The sequence below is a fragment of the Trachurus japonicus genome, chromosome 19 (genome assembly GCF_045865225.1).
Source record: "Trachurus japonicus isolate A0001 chromosome 19, Traja_1.0".
NCBI classification, from domain to species: domain Eukaryota; kingdom Metazoa; phylum Chordata; class Actinopteri; order Carangiformes; family Carangidae; genus Trachurus; species Trachurus japonicus.
Genome location: NC_140925.1, coordinates 3,329,393 through 3,349,024, shown reverse-complemented (window position 1 = coordinate 3,349,024; position 19,632 = coordinate 3,329,393). Strand labels below are relative to the sequence as shown.

The 19,632-nt window shown below is 43.6% G+C and overlaps 1 protein-coding gene across 2 annotated transcripts in view; it reads left to right on the top strand.

Moving 5' to 3' along the window:
* Positions 1–4,121: 4,121 nt before the first annotated feature.
* Positions 4,122–19,632, top strand: part of rnf213b (ring finger protein 213b) — a 37,483-nt gene continuing 21,972 nt past the window's right edge. For both annotated transcript variants that reach the window (XM_085760645.1, XM_085760644.1), the window contains exons 1-25: positions 4,122–4,257; positions 5,554–6,290; positions 6,373–6,531; positions 8,303–8,472; positions 8,562–8,848; positions 8,947–9,194; positions 9,362–9,568; positions 9,656–9,866; positions 9,952–10,007; positions 10,084–10,249; positions 10,369–10,506; positions 10,619–10,717; positions 10,801–10,929; positions 11,060–11,225; positions 11,325–11,492; positions 11,582–11,731; positions 11,823–12,457; positions 12,566–12,725; positions 12,816–13,033; positions 13,114–13,257; positions 13,345–13,497; positions 13,582–14,881; positions 15,146–15,330; positions 15,421–15,567; positions 15,797–19,603. In XM_085760645.1, the coding sequence (XP_085616771.1) occupies positions 4,162–4,257; positions 5,554–6,290; positions 6,373–6,531; positions 8,303–8,472; positions 8,562–8,848; positions 8,947–9,194; positions 9,362–9,568; positions 9,656–9,866; positions 9,952–10,007; positions 10,084–10,249; positions 10,369–10,506; positions 10,619–10,717; positions 10,801–10,929; positions 11,060–11,225; positions 11,325–11,492; positions 11,582–11,731; positions 11,823–12,457; positions 12,566–12,725; positions 12,816–13,033; positions 13,114–13,257; positions 13,345–13,497; positions 13,582–14,881; positions 15,146–15,330; positions 15,421–15,567; positions 15,797–19,603 (9,936 nt within the window). In that variant the 5' untranslated portion in view covers positions 4,122–4,161. The remainder of the gene's footprint in view (positions 4,258–5,553; positions 6,291–6,372; positions 6,532–8,302; positions 8,473–8,561; positions 8,849–8,946; positions 9,195–9,361; positions 9,569–9,655; positions 9,867–9,951; positions 10,008–10,083; positions 10,250–10,368; positions 10,507–10,618; positions 10,718–10,800; positions 10,930–11,059; positions 11,226–11,324; positions 11,493–11,581; positions 11,732–11,822; positions 12,458–12,565; positions 12,726–12,815; positions 13,034–13,113; positions 13,258–13,344; positions 13,498–13,581; positions 14,882–15,145; positions 15,331–15,420; positions 15,568–15,796; positions 19,604–19,632) is intronic.

Below are 19,632 nucleotides of genomic sequence, written 5' to 3'. Positions count from 1 at the left end.
CGCTCTCCTTCTGGGTCAAATTGACCCAATCTGTTCCCTTCCTCCATCCTTACACTTCGTCCTTACACTGCAAAAATTCAAAATCTTACCAAGAATATTTGTCTTATTTCTAGTCAAAATGTCATTTCTAGTCAAATTAAATCTAATCATACTTAAAATAAGATTCATCACATTAAAAAGTAGCTTGTTTTTAGACACTTTTTACTTCTTTCAAGCAGATTTTCACTTGAAATAAGTAGAAAAATCTGACAGTGGAGCAAGTTTTTCTTGGCAGATTTTTCCACTTATTTCAAATGAAAATTAGTTTGAAACAACTGAAAACTGTCTAAAAAAAAGTAAATTTTTAGGTGATGAGTCTTATTTTAAGTGGAAAGAGATTAGTTTTGACTAAAATTGAGACATTTTGACAAGAAATAAGACAAATATTCTAGGAAAGATTTTGAGTTTTTGCAGTGTACTTCTTCTTCCTCCCCCGATCTGTTTCCTCCCTCCATCTTTCTTTCCTTTTCCCCTTCCTTCTTTCGTCCCTTCTTTCCCTTCTTCCTTCCTTGAACGAATCTGTTCCCTCCCTCAATCTTTCTTTCCTTCCTTTTCCCCTTACTTCTTCCTTCCTTTTTTATCCAATTGACCCAGTCTGTTCCGTCTCTCTTTCTATCTTTCCTTACTTTTTCTCTTCCTTCCTTCCTCCCTTCTTTCCCTTGGTCCTTCCTTCCTTGACCCAGGAGGACAACAGGAGGGACGAGCTGTGACAGGTGAGGTCACATCTCTTCTCCTGTTGGTGACCATGATGATAAAGTTTCTCTGTGGAGCTGAACTGTTTCCTCTCTGTAACTTATTTATTCTTTCATCTTCACTCACTGAGCTGCTTCAAAAACACATGTAAAGCTAATAAATGATTTGTTTTCAACCCTTACATGATAGCTGTGGTTTGATTAGTCTTGTCAAGAGTTCATATCTTCACCACAAGATGGCGTCCCAACATCAGGAATCTCAGGGGGCCGAGCTGAGCAGCTGTCAATCAGACAAGAGAAACTTTCACTGTCTACAATAACAAACTGTATATGTTTGATCTGTGATTATTGGATGGATTTGTCTGTAAAAAAAACACATATCAGAACAGGTCAGGGTCACAGTTCTTCATGTCACAGCTGTTTTATTACTGTTTTACATTTCTCAACAGATACAGTATTTGTTTAATTAGAAATTTCATACAAATTCTAAACAAATAGGTCAAAGAAAATAAAAAAAAGAATGACCTAATACCAAAAGAAAGAGAAATAATGAACTAAGATAGGGGAGACTGGGGACAGTTGCAACACTTTTTACATTTTTCTCAGTTACTCAGAGACTATTTGGACTAGGCTCACCAAACGTTTATAGATTAAACATACATTTGTCAGCTAATTAGTCATACCATTTAAAGATGGTTACATATGACACATCAATCACAATATTCATTTGAATGAAAGAATCCAGACGTTGCAACTGACCCCAAACGTGGGGACAGTTGCAACACGGATCAGGGACGGTTGCAACATATTAAACATACATTAAATTTCACTAATTAACTTTTGATTTTTGTCTCAGTAAGCAAAGTATTCCTAAAATATGCATTGTCTTACAATAATACTATAGTATTATTTAGTTATTTAGTAATATTTATCAGAGAACAGTTGGAATTTTGTTTTGCGTGGAACATAGGCCTTGAGTCAATGTGCAGAGGCTTAACAGTGGTAATAAAAGTCAATAGCTCAGTGTGAGACAAGAAGAATGGAACTATTTGCAATAGCCTACAAGAAACTTTTATAAACATGTACTCTACTTTTGGATGATTTATTCACTGTATGACATCAAATAAATTTACTTTTCTCTAATTTTCAAAGGAAAATATATGTGACTACGTCTGTCCCATAGAATTAGATACAACTACAAATTGCATATTTCATTATAGGAAGTTATCTGGAGAATTATTTTGAAATCTTAGTCTCTCGTGGTTTAATATAATTGGCTGTTCTGTTCATCATGAAGAAAAAAAATAGATATATTGTTCCTATTTTAAGCTAAAAATGTTTCATTTTATACATTTGCATTTGCATAGTGCTTCCATATTCAAATGGCAGTTGTTGCAACCGTCCCCACCCTGTCGGCCATGACAAAACATCATGTACTAGCTAGACACATGCTAACCATGTCATTTGATAGTCAACAAAACAGTGATTCAAACCAGGTATGTTTGGATTAATTCATACAAAAGGTCAGGACAGTATGACAAAAATACAGCTCATGAAAAAAGCTACTTTCATACCCTTAAAACAACTTTGTCTCAGTACAAGCAGGAGCAGATACTGAATATGTCTTTTCTATTATTGGTGGGTAGAGGGTCTAACTGTGAATGTGCAGTGTGAGTGTCATCACTCTAGCATGTTTCTGATTGCAGAAATAAGGCTTGTTGCAACCGTCCCTTGTTGCAACTGTCCCCAGTCTCCCCTACTTCATACCACTGAAATCCTGAGTCATGTAAATCATTGACTGCTGGGTTTCCACTTACCAGACTTTCACTAGGAAACTGCTGAAATGGAAAGTGAAGTCTTGAACTTCCTATGAACACCTGAATGCAGCATCATCATTTTTGTTATTAAATATTTATAAATAACGATAAAGAAACTAATTTCTAACATTTCAAATGAGAGTAAATGAGAACAGGTGACTTAGTGAAATAAAAAGCCTAAATATACAAAGGTAAATAAGACAGAGTGTGTGAAGTACAAAGAAGAGAGTAGTGAAATAAAAGAAAACCAACAAGAAGCAAAAGTTATTCAACATTATAAACATTTGAATATACAACATAAAGATATGTCTCATAATATAAAGATAGACAAGATAGACAAATAAATATATGATGTAGCCTACTTGTCAATTCATGCCCTCAAACAATATATAGATATTGTAATGTAATAATAATAATAATGTAGCTATATATGATGTAATATTGCAGAAACTTAAGGAACTCAGTGTGACACTTGTCCCTGAACGCACCTCAGCTCCACTGTAAGTTTCTTATTTGACGGGACTCGGACAGAAATGAAACTGAAACGGCTGCTGGTGCGTTCAGGGACCGTCAATAAAGTTACACTCCGAATAAAACCCGAAAAACCCTCAACGCGGTTCAACTTTTAACTTTTTATTGACCAGAACCGTCGATTATCAATCACAATAATCGATTACTAATTAATAAGGTGTGATCAGAGAGAAATAATCGGGTTTATTATTTAAATTCCCCGCCCACTTCTCCGCCGGGATTAATTCTCCACGGTCCCTTAACGTCTCATAAAGTCAGTGACAGTGGGAGGTTGATAAACATTTCCTACATCTCAGCTGTTTGATGCAGAGTAGACTCGTAGCTGCTGAAAGGTGAGTGAAGCTTCATTAAAACTAATATATAGCTACAGATTAAACATCTTATTGAAGCTGAGCGACTTGTTTCCTGCAGAAAGATGTTGTTGAATGTTTGTGTTGTTGAACTTCTTCATCAGTAGGAAATAATCTCGTTGTTTTCCGCGTTACAGGCGAATTGGCTCAGATACAAATGAATTAGAGACATTTCGTGTTTTTCAATAGCTAGAACATCATATTCAATCCATCAAATATTCGGTCCCAACTGTAATAATGTGATGACTTGCTGTTTTTCATGTTTTATATTATAGAAAATTACCTATCTTTGGGCAGTAACATGGACAAAATGGCACCTAAAGTAGTGTTTATCCCCCTGGTGTTTATGTTTTAGTATTTCTGTATCTGTTTTTATTGATTGGAAAAAATAAAGTAAAAAAAATTATATATATATAGCCTATATCTTTGGGCTGTGGAAGCTCTGATGGACACTTTGAAATATCTGAAAACGTTGTCTAGAATAAACAATCAATATATGGATAATAACAAAAAATATATTGGCATTGGCAACTATGTGGTGTTTTTGCCTTTGTTTGTGGTTGTGTTACATTTGGAGATGGTTTATGAGAGTTCAAAGTCTCTCAGCTGGATAAACACATTCACTCAGGTCTGACTGCACCTTCTTTATTTTCATATTCAGAGACAGAGACAGAGACAGAGACAGACAGATATCGGGGAGCAGGGAGCAGGGACTCCCCTAAATCCCCACAGATGGAGGGGGCAGCAGGAGGCAGCGGCCCCGGACCCCGGGAGGGGGCAAAGGAGAAGGAGGATGTTGCAACCAAACGACCCCGGAGAGGAAATAAGGTAGAACATTTTATAAAAAATATATATATATTTTTTGTCATTAAAGTTTTTTATTTTATTCTTTATGTAAACATATAGGCTACAAACAGACAGTATTGTTTTCAGGTAGGCTATAACAGCCCATGATAAATGCTCATATTTGAAACAACCAATCTAAACATTCATCAGTTACATTCACATCAGTGCAGTCAGTCATCACATTGTCACAACATCATTACATTTGAGAAAGCGGTCCCATGACCTCTTGAAATGATCCACATCATCATTGATTCTGGCTAACATGTGTTCATATGATACAACCTCCAACATCACCTCTATCCATTTTTTAACATCTGGAGAGGATGTAGGCTACTTTTCCATACTCGGAGAATCATTCGAGCAGCTGCAACAACCCCTAACTTTATCACTACATGGTTATATTTTGGTATATTGGGCAGTTCTGTTTGGTCTCCCATAGGGATGTCACGATTACTTGCTTTTACAATTAATCGTGGTATTAAACACCACAATTAATTTATCGCAAAGATTCCTAAATACCGTCACTTTCCAAAATAGATTACCAGTATGTCGGAACCATCTTGACAAATGTGGCGCCAAAGTAAAGGTAAATGCACAGATACTGGTCCATTTACCTGATGTAACATTGAATCGATAGGAATTTAAAAGTTTGTGCGTCATTTGTAATTAAAAAAAACAAACAAACAAAAATTTATTAAAATAATCTTTTTTTCTTTTTGCCTTTTTATTTGATAGCACATAGTGAGATAGACAGGAAAGGGGGAGGTAGACAGAGGGGGAATGATATGCAGGAAAGGGCCGCCCGACGCGGGAAGTAAAGATTTATTAATAGACTTAAAACCTTTTGTGTAAATAATTAGCATTGTAATTATTTAGACTTTATTAGATTTTACACATTCATAGTGGTGTGAAATTAATTAATGCATAATAATTGTAGTACCGTGATTATTTCTCTGACAATAATCGTACCAAGAAAATCTATAATCGTGACATCCCTAGTCTCCCAGTAGGCACAATCTTGGTGATATCGGTATTGTTAACCCCACCCATTTCCCTATACAGTATATTCAAGCACTTTTTCCCAGAATGGGTTAATGAATTTACACTCCCCAATAGGATGCAAGTATGTTCCTGTTTCTTCTTGACATTTCCAACATAAATTATTAGCTAACAGGCCCATTCTGTAGAGTTTAGATAGGGTGAATATAAAAATATATTTAAAAAAAAATTGAAAACACTCTGAACTGATGTGAAACTCCATAAATCTGTGTGTTTCAGGAACAAGGCTCGTGCAGCCCCGGCAGGACAGGTCAAGACAAAGACAAGAGGAGGAGGAGAACCAGAAGACATGGAAGAAGTAAGAGCTCCAACATTAAAGGTGCAGGTGTCAGAGGTGAGAGCGCAGAAAAAGAGCAGAAGATGGAGGCCGTGGAGTCGACGAGCTGCCAGACTCAGACCGAGCAGCCTGAAGAAAACCTGGACAGAGGAGAGGACGGGGAAGGACAACAGCAGCAGCAGCAGCAGAGAAGAGTCAAGACGGCGTGGGCTCAGACTCAGACCAAGAAAAGTAAAGGTCGAAACCAAGTAACACAAACTCCAGTCGTTACTCACAGCGACAAGGAAACACAGACGGACGACGCCGAGCCACGACAACGCGACATAAACAAGGAGGGGACTGAAGCTGGAGCGAGCGACACTGCAGAGAAGAAGATGAAACAAGACAAACCTGAAGCTGGACCGACACCTGGAGCCAAGATGGCGGACGACGGAGCTGCTCCAGTAGCAAAAGACAAGAGTCCAGATGGTGATGCAGCAAAGTCCGATTCAGCCACACAACAGGAACCAGAGAAACCAGAGTCCAAACCTAGCGAGGAGGGTCCCGCTGCAGAGTCCCAAACCCAGAAACCAAAAGAACCAGAAACAAAGTCTTACGCCAAAGTCGCGTCTGGAGACGGGAAGAGTGGGAAACAGTCCAAGATGGCCGCCGGAGAGAAGTCAACATCCCAGAGCACACGGTGAGAGCGAGACTGAAGTCGACCAATCAGAACTCTGTAGGTGAGGCTGTGAGTCTGAACATATCTGTTTGTGTCTCCACAGTGACCGCAGCCCTGTGAGGCCGCCACCCGGGGCCAACAGCTTCACCTTCCACGTCTACGCCGTGCTGGACAAGAAGTTCAGATTCAATCAGGACATCGACACTCTGATGTTGTGTTATGGGGACTCAGAGTATGAGCCCCTGAAACTGACACATTTTGTGTGAGTAGCCTATTCATGATGTGTACATGCTTTAAATGTATATTCATAAAAGAAAATTGAATTTGAGCCCACTATGGGTCTTAAAATTAGTGTAATAACTCATATATCAGACGATGTAGCCCAAACTTTGTGCAAAATTCTATTTCTGAGTAAATCCGGGATGAAAGTGGGGTAGTTTTTTTTCGCATTAGATAATGCAGGCACACAAATTATGCGTCACGTTGCTCATGATTCATCAGCCAATGATATCAGGATCCGTCATTCATCAACGAGGGGTAGCCTACGATGGAGGAGACTCGTCCACCACCACAGACACAAAACTCTCCTCCGTCCCTACTCCACTCTCCTCCTCCAGATCGCTGCGGGCTGCGGTCCATCACTTAGCCTAGCTAGCTAAGTTAGCAAGCCTACTAGCTAACAGGTAGCTACGTTAGCTAAACACACTAAACACACATGCACATACACGCCAAGCTTGGTCCCGCCCCAAACATTGAATATCCCGCCCACTCGCTAACGCCCAATCAAATGTTTTCCTTACTCGGGTAAACTCGTACGGAAACTTGTGGAAGGAGGCGGAACAAACAGGACAAACGGCCATTTCTGAACACCTTTAAAACACACTGCTATCTACCTTATTTGATGACAGTGCTGTGATTCTACGGTGGCCCAACTGTAGAAAACACAAAACGTGCTGCAAATTCAGAAAACAAATTCATCAGTTTGATAACACAACAAGTGTTTCTGAGGGACACAAAATCATGGTGGACCAGGGTAAAGGCTAATGCTAAGCTAACAGTACATAACGTGAATTGACTTTCTCATAAATCAAACAAACTCAGCTCCACTAACAGGAAGCTGTCTGCACAACTTCTAAAGTCAATAAGAAGAACAACTACCCCCAATTCCAATCTGCCCCCTAAAGACTCAAGCCCTGAACCCTCACTTACTAAAGTGACGTCAGCTCTAAGTGACAGAGTGTGAGAGTGTGTGAGGGTCCAGATGCTGTAAACATGAATGGAACAGCACTTACACACTCTCACGACACGTTACCTTGACAACAAAATGTTGTCGACTCCGGTCTTGGACCGATAATTTACGTACTTTCAACGCGCACAAGGTGTGTGAGGGGGACTGACTCAAAACAAAATGTTCCTGGATCAGATCTGATCAAATCATCATCAATAATCACAAACTGCACGTTAATACTGACAGTAAACTTCTTCTTTTTTTTTTTCTTTCTTTCTTTTTTTTGGTTGTTGCTCCTGTCCATTAACAATAAAGAGAGCGGCGGAGCTCTCTCTGTCCACGTGTGTTAATTTACTTTTTTTTTTTTAACACTTGCGTTCCGACGGCATCTCATGTGTTTGACTTCACAACGCTATGAACTGTGGGTAATTCCCCTACCCAAAGTCAGCATCGGTGCTGACTTACGGTAAGGGGGCAGTAAGGGCTCATTCACTGACTCACTGACTTGATGATCTGACAATGGAACAGCCCTCACACACTCACGGACTTCCCGTGAACGCGCCTCTAAGTCAGTGAGTCCGTGAGGGGTCGGATTGGAATTGGGCCCTAGGGGCCCCAGACTGGTCCCTCACTTCATTGTGTCCCCAGAAACACTTCCTGTCATGGTGAGGGTTTTGGAGCTCACTGTATGATTGGGGTGATGGCTAAAACTACAAAAATACTACAAAGTCAAAATAACCTCCACTGAGCTTCCCAACTTCAATATTATTTCATCATTTGATTAATGTTAACTCTTAATGTTCAGTGGACTAAAACAGGAAGGCTATTTGGTGGAAGCCAGTCTGACTGTAGAAGAAAGCCGCCTGCAGAGAGGAATCTGGTTCACCTACTGGTACGGTGTGAAACAAAGACACAAGGAGATATCAGCAGCTGCTACAAGAAATGTTTACATTCCTTCAGACCCCAACATTAAGGGTAAGTGAAGCATTTAGCTTGTTGATGTCCCACTGTTGTTTCCAGTCTGATCTGGTCATTGACATCTCCTGTATTGGTGTTTGATCCAGAGTTGCACCTGTACGAAGGCTTCATCGGTCGTTATGAGCGGCAGGGCTTTCTGCAGACAGGCCTTCACATGATTGGCTTAAATAAATCCAAAGGTGTGGAAATGTCAGACGCTTGGCAGACCTCGGCCAAAACTCTGCTCCACAGAATCTTCCAGAATTGGTCTCCAACAGACAAAGAGAGCACCAACACCCTGACTGAGAGCTTGATCCATTTCAACATGAGTCTTAGTTCTGCATGTTCAAGAATGGAGTACTACGTAGACAAGTCACGACCTCCTGTGATCAAGGTTGGTGCAACAGGAAGAGGATTCAAAGCATTGGTTTTGTATTACCTCCGATAATCAGCCAGTAACCAAATGTTTTTCTTGTTTTGTTTTGTTTGCAGACAGTCGAACTGATTTCAGAGACCTTGGTCCAGATCTTAAAGGGAGAACTGAAGGAGAAGTTTTCAGAGGGATGCAGAAGCACCAGCCCTCTTGTTCTGGGTCTGGCTGTTTTTCAGGTCACTGTAAAGTGTGGACTCGACCTCGGGGCGAAGGGCTGGGCCGAGCTCTGTTCCCTGGTGTCCTCAGAGGCCGCGATGGACAAGAAGCACCTGGACGAGCTGGGCAGTTGCTTCCAAAATCCACAATAGTACGTTTTAGAAAAGCTTGCAATGAGTGGGGAAGGGTAGTTAAAGCAGGTCAAATATTCCAGAACCAAAATTATACAAGGATTTTAAACTTGAAGTTGAAAGTCCAAGACACTGAGCAGGAGAAATGATAAATATTGTCACCATGTTTCCTCCCCGTCCCCCTCAGCACTGTTCTGGGGCTGATGAACCACTGCGCCAAGTCCCTGGTGTCGGAGCTCGTTCTGCTCGTCCCTCTGCTCTTCAAACTCCGACAGGCCGGAGCGGATGCAGAAAAACTGGGTCCAGCTGTGGAAGAGGAAAACTGGTCTGGACTTCAACATGTGCTCTTCAGTGAGTTCAGACAGCGGATACAGCCCTACCCTGAAAAGAGAGGGTGAGACTCATCTCAAACGCCGCGTTAACGTCTTCTCCCCCTGAATCCAGTGTCTGTACTGAAGTAACTGTGTTTTCTTTTCCACAGGAGGATGATGAGTTTGATCCAGTCGCTGTTACCCATGGCTGAGCAGACGCCTCTGCTCCAGATCAGCTGGTTGTCTCTGGTGGCGTTTGAGGATGTTCCTGATTTCTCGGAGCTGATGGGGATGCAAGCAGAACACCTGATCCAGAGTCTGTTGTACAGGCTCCGGAAATGTGGCAACATACGGTATCCGAACAGAGAACAGGAGTTAAAGGTGACGATAATTAATGTTTAAATATCACTTTATTATCTATAGACTGATCCTGTGTGACTTTATCTGTGTCCTTTTCTACTTGCAGCAAGCTGAAAAGACTCTGACTCATCTCCTGCCGAAGGTCGACGCAGACAAGAACAGGTAGAGACAGATTGTTCAGATTCTGCTGCTGAGCTGTGGCTTTGTGATCGCTGCAGCTTCTGCTCTGTGTCTGCAGGATGATTGAGTCTGGAAACATCCGTCCAGCCTTCGAGAGCAGCATCAGTGTGGTGAAGAGCACGTGCAGCGTGGTGCAACTGGTTCCTCAGTACCAGGTGGTCGTCCTGTCTTACCAGCTGGTGTTGAAACTGGCAGAGTTCCTGGAAACTCTGCTGAGAAACAAAGTAAGGGAAGAATACACCATGACTTGTTTCACACAAGAGAATGGAGGTGATAATCCCTTTATTTTGAGCATCAACTGCTTCAGTATCTCTTTTGAATTTATTGTTTTGTGTCTCTTTAGCCTAAAGACGATGAGTTTGAGCAGCAGTTACTGAAACAGCTGCACAACACACAGCAGCAAATCACTGACTGGAGAGATGGGCTGCTGCAAAGACCCTTTGTATCACAGAATCGGAACCCCTACATACAGGAAATTGAAGTATGATACCAACTATTTTGCTTTTAAAAAATGCAAGGATTATTATTTTCTGTTATTATTTTCTGCAGGTAAACCACGTTTAATTTTAATAACAGGTGTGTTGAATCCTCAGATGTGGGACGCCCTGCTGAGGGTGGAGTGCTCCATAGAGGAGGTCTCGTCCCGCCGGACTCAGAGTCTGACCAAAGACCTGAGGAAGAGGATTTCCCAGGTCAGTGACTGTGTGAGAGACCTGGAGCCAGCAGGTCCATGATTTCCTGTTACAGTTTGAATCAGAGTTGTGTTTCTTTGCAGACAACTGAGGAGAATAAAGTCCTGATGTGTTGCCATGATGTGACGGTGGCGACTGTAAAGAAGAGCCACAGTGTTGTACAGACCTGTTTCCATGAGCTGTGTCTGTCTGCTATAAAGACCATCTGCCAGGTAATGTGACGGTCTTGTTGGTCACTGACCTGTTGTTACTAGAGCTCCAGAGAGAAGTCTTAGCGAGGAGAAAAATACACTGAGATGGTTTTTTAGATCTTCTCATGGATCAACACGTGTGTGTTTTCAGAGAGGGCAGGAGGGCGACCTGATGCAGACGCTCTTCACTAAGGTGAGCGATGTTCCAGCCAACGTCCTGTCGGCCATCGTGGTCGAGTCAGCAGCTCGATTCAAAGACGACTCAGTGGTTCAGCTGCTTGATCCACAGTCAGCTGTCGGCTTCCTGCTGTTGCGTGGTACATCATTTTTGTCTTCCATTGATTCAGAGTTCAAATATGTTTCTTGTATCCTAAAGGTTGTATCATGGCCACAATGTCACTGTTGTCTCACTGCAGGTGACTGGAAGTCGATCCAGGTGGACGACTCTGCAGGACACGTCGTCCACACCAGTGTGAAGGCAGTCGAGTCTCTGGTGGAGTCTCTGCTTCAGGGACACGTGGCTCTGCGACACCTGCAGACCTGCCTGAACCACAGAGACCAGTTTAAGAAACTCTACCAGCAGTGTACGAACACACACAGACTTCCATTAACACTGTGAAATGACAGAAATGAACTGTGTTAATTAATAAAAGCTGCACTGTGTCTGTTACAGACAAGAAAAACTCCAAATCTGAACGGGTTCCTGTGGACGCAGAAGTGCTTCTGGCTCAGAGAGAGAAGGATTTGAACTTGTTCCAGCAGCGGAAACAGGAGATGGACACGTTGATAAAGATGATGTCAAAGATTAAAGAAAACATCACTGGTGAGTTTCACATTCATGTTTTCCAGTTGTTCTGGTTTTGTTTTGGTTTGTGTGCTTTTTTCCTTCAGTGACTTGGTTCTTGTTCACCCAGTTCCTGAGATGTCGGTTCTTGAGGAGCAGCACAGTGCAGAAATCCAGACTGTGAGCCTGAACAAACTGGTGATGGTTCAGGCCTACGCTGCTGATGGAAAGTTGAAGGCAGCGGGTTCTCCTCAGGTCCGCTGGTACAACACCGGTATGAGTGCCTTGAAAATGTCCCGTGAGATGCACAAACTGCATCAGAGCAACTTGATTCTGTCCTCGTGGGTCGAGGTGGCGGCATCCGTAGCATCAGAGAGGCAGCCTTCCTCCGCCTCCGTCGCTCTTACTCTACAACAGGTCTTTGATAACATCTGGAACCCCATCCTGGAGGAGTTCTTTCAGCTTGGCGTCAGCATAGCAAACGAAGAAATCACCATCCGGGAGCTTGATCGGGTTTTGAAGGAGTGTGGCGACCAGGGCGACGGGAAGCTCATGGAGCAGGAGCTGAAGCTGATGGCGGAGATGTTTTCTGAGCCAGAACGACAGTTCAGACCCGAGAAGAACTGGGTGGAGCTGAGACTGAAGCAGATCCAGGAGTACTCACAGCTGATGGAGGTGGCGGCTGCAGCCTGTGCTGTCCTGAAAATTGCTGAAAAAATGCAGCTTTCTGGGGACTTCAGACAAATTGAGACTCTCAGCCAAGTGGTAACAGTCTTGTAATCTTACACTAAATTAAATTTTAGTACATCTACATCTGTAGATTTTTCTAAATTCTAATAATTCTTGAATCCCATGCTCTGGACTTGTTAACAGGGGGAGGAGAGCTTCAAGCAGAGGGTCCTAGGATCCCTCAGTGAAGATCTGTTTCAGGCCAAAAAGCAGCTGTCCAAAGTCACCAAGCAGCACACTGTCTGTCTGCAAGAGTTTCTGACCAGTCGACCTCTGGTCAACTGGGTCAAAGAGAACCTCAGAGGTAAGGGACAAAGAAGCCTCCACATCATCTCCAGATGTTCCTCAAGCAGATGTCTTTATCCTTCTTCTTCTTCTTCTGTCCCTTCAACAGATATGAGTGACGTGAAGGTCTACGTGGACTTGGCCTCCATATCTGCCGGAGAGAACGACAAAGAGATCGACCAGGTGGCCTGTTTCCATGACGCAGTGATGGGCTACGCTCCTCTGCTCTACTCCCTCCCCCCTCAGGCTGGTTTTGAGGAGTTCATAAGGTGTGCTCAGCAGGTGTGGGACACCCAGAGCAGGGACGAGAAGCTCCCGGACAAACTGGTATTTACCCCTCTGATATGTGACGGAAGCAGTCCAAGTTGTTTTGCTTCAGCACCGTGACAGTGATGTTTGTTTTTCAGAGAGAGTCGACTCGATTACTGAACTGGCTGAAAGACCTGAAGGAGACCCACGGCTCTGTGGAGCAGTCCTCTCTCTCCCTCGCTTCTTCTATCAACGCCCATGGAGTTTATCACATCGAATGGTCTGATGACAACACACAGAAGGTAAGTCAACAGTCCTACATTAAAAGTTAAGTAGTGGAGACTTAGATATGAAGCCTTACTGACTGGACTTCCTCTGATTGTTTGCAGAGGTGTCTGCAGAACATGGTGCAGGTCACAGTCATGAAGGACGAAGAGGTGAAAAGCTACAGGCTTGAGGAGCTGCTGGAGCTGCAGAACAAACTCATGCTCATGTCTTCTAAAGGGGAGCACGGCAGAGAGCAAGTCAACAGGTTCACAGAGGTCAGTGGCATTCATACAACATTATATTTGAATTTAGAGCTGTGATATTCCTGTGATGATGACAAGTATTGATTCCTGCACTAGGTTTTTGAGGCTGTTCAAAGGGTTGGCGCGATCCTCCTTCAGATGCAAGAATCTGGCAACATGCTCTTCAGGGACTGGTATGCTGAGGTCCAGTGCTGTCCTCAAAAGGAACCATGCATTACAGTAACCTTTTGGTCCCTGGAGGGTAAGAAGATCCTGTACTACGGCGAGCTGAGCGAGAAGCTGCAGAAGCTCGCTCACTCCATGGACAGCTGCCAGAAAGAATGGCGTTCCTTCATCAGTGAGATGCGCTCCAAGTTCAGCCTGCTGAACCACTACACCTGCGAGCAGATGGTGTACCTGTGCTACTGGATACACAAAGTGTGTGAAAGTCAAACATCCGTTCCTCAACAGTTGTGGCATCTGCTTTTTCCCATCAAGCCTCAGTGCACGCTGGTTGATGTCAGAGATGCCTTCAGTGATGCAACAGGTGTTGAGTCAATGCATGTTGAACTTGAAGATGATGAGTCTGATTATGATGATGATGATGACGAAGAACCTGAATACAAACCCTATACAGAGTTAACCCCAGCCTCACCAGGACACCCTGAAGAGACTCATGATTTGATGGATTTTTCTTCAAATGATGAAGACGATGGAGTCACATGTGATGATGACATCCAGGGGAATGATGAGGGCGTTCTTGAAAACCTGTGGAAACTCTTCAGGGAAGACATGTCACGATACCTCAGTGAGCACATGGACATCTCAACTCTGGCCCGCTTCCTCTCTTGCCTCGCTGAAATGAACCAGGAACACGTGATCAGGAACCTTCCACCACTTCTCCAGGAGGGGAAGCCCAATCTTTTGCTTTGTCCCAGCACAGAGGTTTTTACCAGCACCCTGTCTTTTTATATGGCGAGTCCAGAGCAGCCTCTGCCCTCTGCTGATGAAGTTCTAGTCTGCAGGGAGGAGACCACAGAGGAGGAGGTGGAGATCTTTCTCCGCCGAGCTCTCAGTCATGGCTCCAAATTGAACAATCAGAAGATATATTCTCTTGTCAACCCAGGGCTGCTGGGTTATGATGTGAGTGTGGTCTTGGGGGAACACTTTAAGGCCCTTGAGAGAAGTGCCAACCCGCATTATCGTTTGGTACTCGTCAGTCCAGTTGTGCACCAGCACAGATACGTGCCATCCCTCTTCAGCAATAACAAAGTACAGGCTGGTGTGAGTCTGACAGCAGCAACTGCCAAGAAATATCTGCAACATCACTTCAGGCAAAATGCACTGCTCCCTGTCGCCCAGGTGTCTCCAGATCAGCTGTCGGTCTGGATGGTGTCATCTATACGCCCTGCAGTTGGTAAGGAATCGGATTACCCTAATTAGCATACATTATGAAAATGCTTACAAATTGTGGCATGAATAGCAAAGGTTTGTTATGTGGAACTAGCTATATGAAGCCACTTTTTACATTTTGTTATGTTTAAAGTAAGATTTGAACTTGGGGACTCCTAGTTCTAACACCAATAAGTGGTGTCTATCTGGTCCACAGTAGCAACATATTTGTCGAAATTGGTTTCTATAATAATATACTTGACAGAATACATCTTCTTTCTGTCAATAGGGAAATCCCTGTATGTGGATCGCTTGTTTGAGAAGTTCCAGAAAAAATCTCCCGGAGCAAAACACATCAGGATCAGACTGATTGAGCCAACTGTCGACATAGACTCCCTGATCAAGAGTCTATCAGAGGAACTGGAAGACTTGCGAGAGCAGGACCCTGTTCTCTTGCACATTGACACAGCTGGAGTAAGTCTACAAACCTTTATCTCTATAGATAGCTTGCGACGGTTTTGGTTGTGAAAGTCTCAATACTCTGTCATGTTTGATGTCTGTCAGGTTCGTTCAGGTCTGGAGGAGCTCCTGTTCCATCTGTTGGTTCTGGGCTGTTTGAGTGACAGCCATGGTATGCTATGGAGAAGGAATGTAACTCACTTGATCACTGTCGAGGTCCTGAACACATCCCATCAAAAGCAGCCAAAAGAGGTAGCAATGTCTTTTTAGTGTCAAACTGTCACTTTATTTTTAATTTGTTTTCATACATTAAGAAAAGGCACAACTGTTTAGGTCTGTGAAGTCACAACAATCACTAGCACTGTGTTTTTGTACTGTGTATGAAATACCCATCATTCATAGCATCTGTTAACTAATATCAGGCTTCAATTGAAATCATGAATGACTTGAAATATTGTATATATTCATTTTGCTCAAACAGATGAAGCTTGGACTTGTGGATGTTCTGCCTACTATCCATTGTAGAGCTCCGAAAGAGGTGCAGCAGGTGTTGGCTCAAATAAATCAGAGGGTCGTACCAAAACAAACCTTTGATCCACTCATGGATGAGAAGGAGTTTTGTAGTGAGGGGATGCAAAGACCCTATCAGTACTTGAAGCTCCACCATCGCAATCAGAATCTGGATGACTTTAAATACCAGGAAAGATCCAGAATGGGGAGTCCCCTCGATTGTCTCACATACTTCCTGGGGTACTGTGGAATGGATGATCCATCTTGGGCTGAGCTGAAGAACTTCTCCTGGTTCCTTAATGTACAGCTGAAAGACTGTGAGAACTCAATTTTCTGTGATCCAGATTTCCTGGCTGACCAGCTACCTGGTTTCAAGGATTTCATTGCAAAGTTCATGATTCTAATGGCAAGAGATTTTGCCTCTCCTTCTCTGAAGACATCTGATGAAAGCCCAATGCTGCATCCTGGAAGCAATCAGGAAGATGATGTTCTTGATCGCCTGACAATTCGCAAGCGTTGGGAAAATGAGTCCCATCCATACATCTTCTTTAACGCGGACCGATTCTCAATGTCTTTTCTGGGCTTTAATATAAAGAAATGGCGAAACACACTCTGCGCAGTGGATCCTCAAAGCAATGAGGTACTAATACAGGATGTGATGTCACAAAAAATCTTTGAAGGTTTGGAGCGACAATCGATCAACCTCACAGAGGACTTTGATCAACTGCCCCGGCAAGACAAAATCAAAAGGATCTCATATGTTGTTGGTGCACAGAGAGGAATGAGGGATGACCACTTTGATCCAGACCCAACATATGAGCTCACTGCTGACAATGTGATGAAGATGTTGGCCATAAACATGAGGTTCAGATGTGGAATTCCAGTTGTCATCATGGGAGAGACTGGTTGTGGAAAAACCAGATTGGTCCGTTTCCTCTGTGCTCTGCAGAGAGAAGAGAGACCAGTGGAGAACATGGTACTTGTCAAGGTACATGGTGGCACTACAGCAGAGATGATCTACAGAAAGGTCATGCAGGCAGAGATACTTGCCGCGGAGAACCGTAGAGTGTACAAGCTAGACACAATTTTGTTCTTTGATGAAGCCAACACCACAGAGGCCATCTTTGCCATCAAGGAAATCCTGTGTGATCAGTCAGTGAAAGGGAGCCATCTGAAAGCAGATAGTGGCTTGAAGATAATAGCTGCTTGCAATCCTTACAGGAAGCACTCACCTGAAATGGTGGAGCGTTTGGAACGTGCAGGATTAGGCTACAGGGTGAAGGCAAATGAAACAGAAGACCGCCTTGGCAAAGTCCCTCTGAGGCAGCTGGTATACAGAGTTCATCCTCTGCCACCGAGCATGGCGTCTCTGGTGTGGGATTTTGGTCAGCTGAGTGATTCAACTGAACTTTCCTACATCAAACAGATTGTCCAGAAGAAAGTTGACGATCATTATTTGCCAAACTGCAAGGGCATAATTTCCAGTGTGCTGGCAATCTCCCAGAGATACATGAGGAGTCGGAAAAATGAGTGCAGCTTTGTGAGTCTCAGGGATGTGGAGAGGTCTATGAAGGTGCTAGTCTGGTTTTACCAGCACGGTGAGGTGTTTTTCAACAACCCTTTTTTCACTGACATTCAAAAAACGCTGAAGTGCCTGATTCTTGCAGTTGGTGTCTGCTACTACCCGTCACTTGTGGCCAAAGAGGAGTACCTTGCTGAAATTTGTAGGTGCTTTCCAGAGCCTTTCTGCTCTTCAACAGCATTACAAGAAGAGATTTCATCCTGTCAAGATTTCGTCCTGGAGAAAATACAAACAAGGGAGACGATTGCCAAAAATGTTGCTCTCAAAGAGAATGTATTTCTCATGGTGGTTTGCATTGAGCTCAGGATTCCACTCTTTCTGGTTGGAAAGCCTGGCAGCTCCAAATCACTTGCTAAAACAGTGGTTGCTGATGCCATGCAGGGCCAGAACTCCCACTGTGAACTGTTCAGGAGGCTCAAACAAGTTCATATGGTCTCCTTCCAGTGCAGTCCTCACTCAAGTCCAGAGGGCATCATAGGGACGTTCAAGAACTGTGCTCGGTTCCAGAAGGACAAAAACATGGATGAGTATGTGTCTGTGGTGGTGCTTGATGAGATTGGACTTGCAGAAGATTCTCCTCAGATGCCCCTGAAGACCCTACATCCTCTTTTGGAGGATGGATGCATTGACAATGACAGACCGGAATCACACATGAAGGTCGGCTTTGTTGGCATCTCCAACTGGGCTCTTGACCCAGCAAAGATGAACAGAGGGATATTTGTGTCCAGATGGGATCCAAGTGAGGATGAGCTTGTGGAAACTGCCAAAGGAATCTGTTCATCCTCCCAACAGGTTCTCCTGAAAATCAAACACCTCTTCCAACCTCTCGCAAAGGCCTTCTTGAAAATCTGTAATGAAACCTCAAAGAATCAGTTCTTTGGTCTAAGAGATTATTACAGCCTCGTCAAAATGCTCTTTGCTGCAGTCAAATCCACACAGCAAGAGCCAGATGGTGGACAGTTGATGGAGGCCATCTTGCGTAACTTCAGTGGACAGCCAGAGGGCTTTGACCCTGTCGGATTTTTCCAAGAGGTTCTTCAAAACCCTACAGAAATCCCCAGACCAAGCACCTTGCAAATGGTGAGAAAGAATCTGGATCATGACTCCAACCAGGAGAGCCGTTACCTCCTCTTGTTGACCACTAACAATGCAGCTCTCCATATCCTTCAACAGCAAGTATTTGAAACACAACCAGAAATCATCTTTGGTTCAGGATTTCCAAAGGACCAAGAATATGCCCAAGTCTGCCGGAACGTGAACCGAGTGAAAACATGCATGGAGACCGGTCGCACTGTCATCCTCCTCAACATGCAAAATCTTTATGAAAGCCTGTATGATGCCTTGAACCAGTACTATGTTTACCTCAGCAACCAGCAGTATGTCGATCTCGGTCTTGGTTCCCACAGAGTGAAATGTCGCGTCCACACAAACTTCAGACTGGTGGTAGTGGAGGACCAGAAGAAGGTCTATGAGCACTTTCCTGTACCCCTGATCAACAGGCTTGAAAAACACAGGCTGGACAGAAGCACTGATCTGGAGCCGTGGCAACACCGGGTTCTTGACAGACTGAAGGAATGGGTGAAGGAATTCTCCGGTGAGGCCACAGACAATTTCAAGCTGTCTGACATTTTTGTTGGCTACCATGGTGATGCGTGCGCTAGTGCTCTCTTGCAAGCGCTCGAAAGAAGAGCACAAAAAGTTGAGAACAGTCCAGAAGAACAGCATCAACAGGATGAAAACAGTGACTCATTGGAAGAAGGTGAACCAAAGGAACCCCTTGAGTCCAACTCCAATGAACAGAATGAGGTGACTGACACGTTGGGTGATGCAATGGATGTAGATGTTGTTGAAAAAGATGAAGAAACTGAATCAGTGGAAAAGAATGAGGATGAATCCACTGAGGTCGGTGAAGATGAGAACAAAGTGATGTCTGAGAGTGAGGAAATGATGGAGACAGAAAACAATGATGGTTCTGGTGCGGTCAATGAGGAAGAGGAAATCTTTGATTTAGCCAAATGTCTCTTGTTGGACTGTGCCACCCCTGATGCTGTGGTGAGGCTGAAATACTCAGACTTAGCTAACCAAGAGAAAGAGAAACTCCAGAGGATGTACTTCCAGCAGCAGCATCACCACTCGCTTCGAGACTTCCTGCAAGACTGTCTGAGCAAGAGTCAAGAGTCCAGCAAGTATTTTGAGGTAAGCTGCTAACCATTGCTCCAATTTTG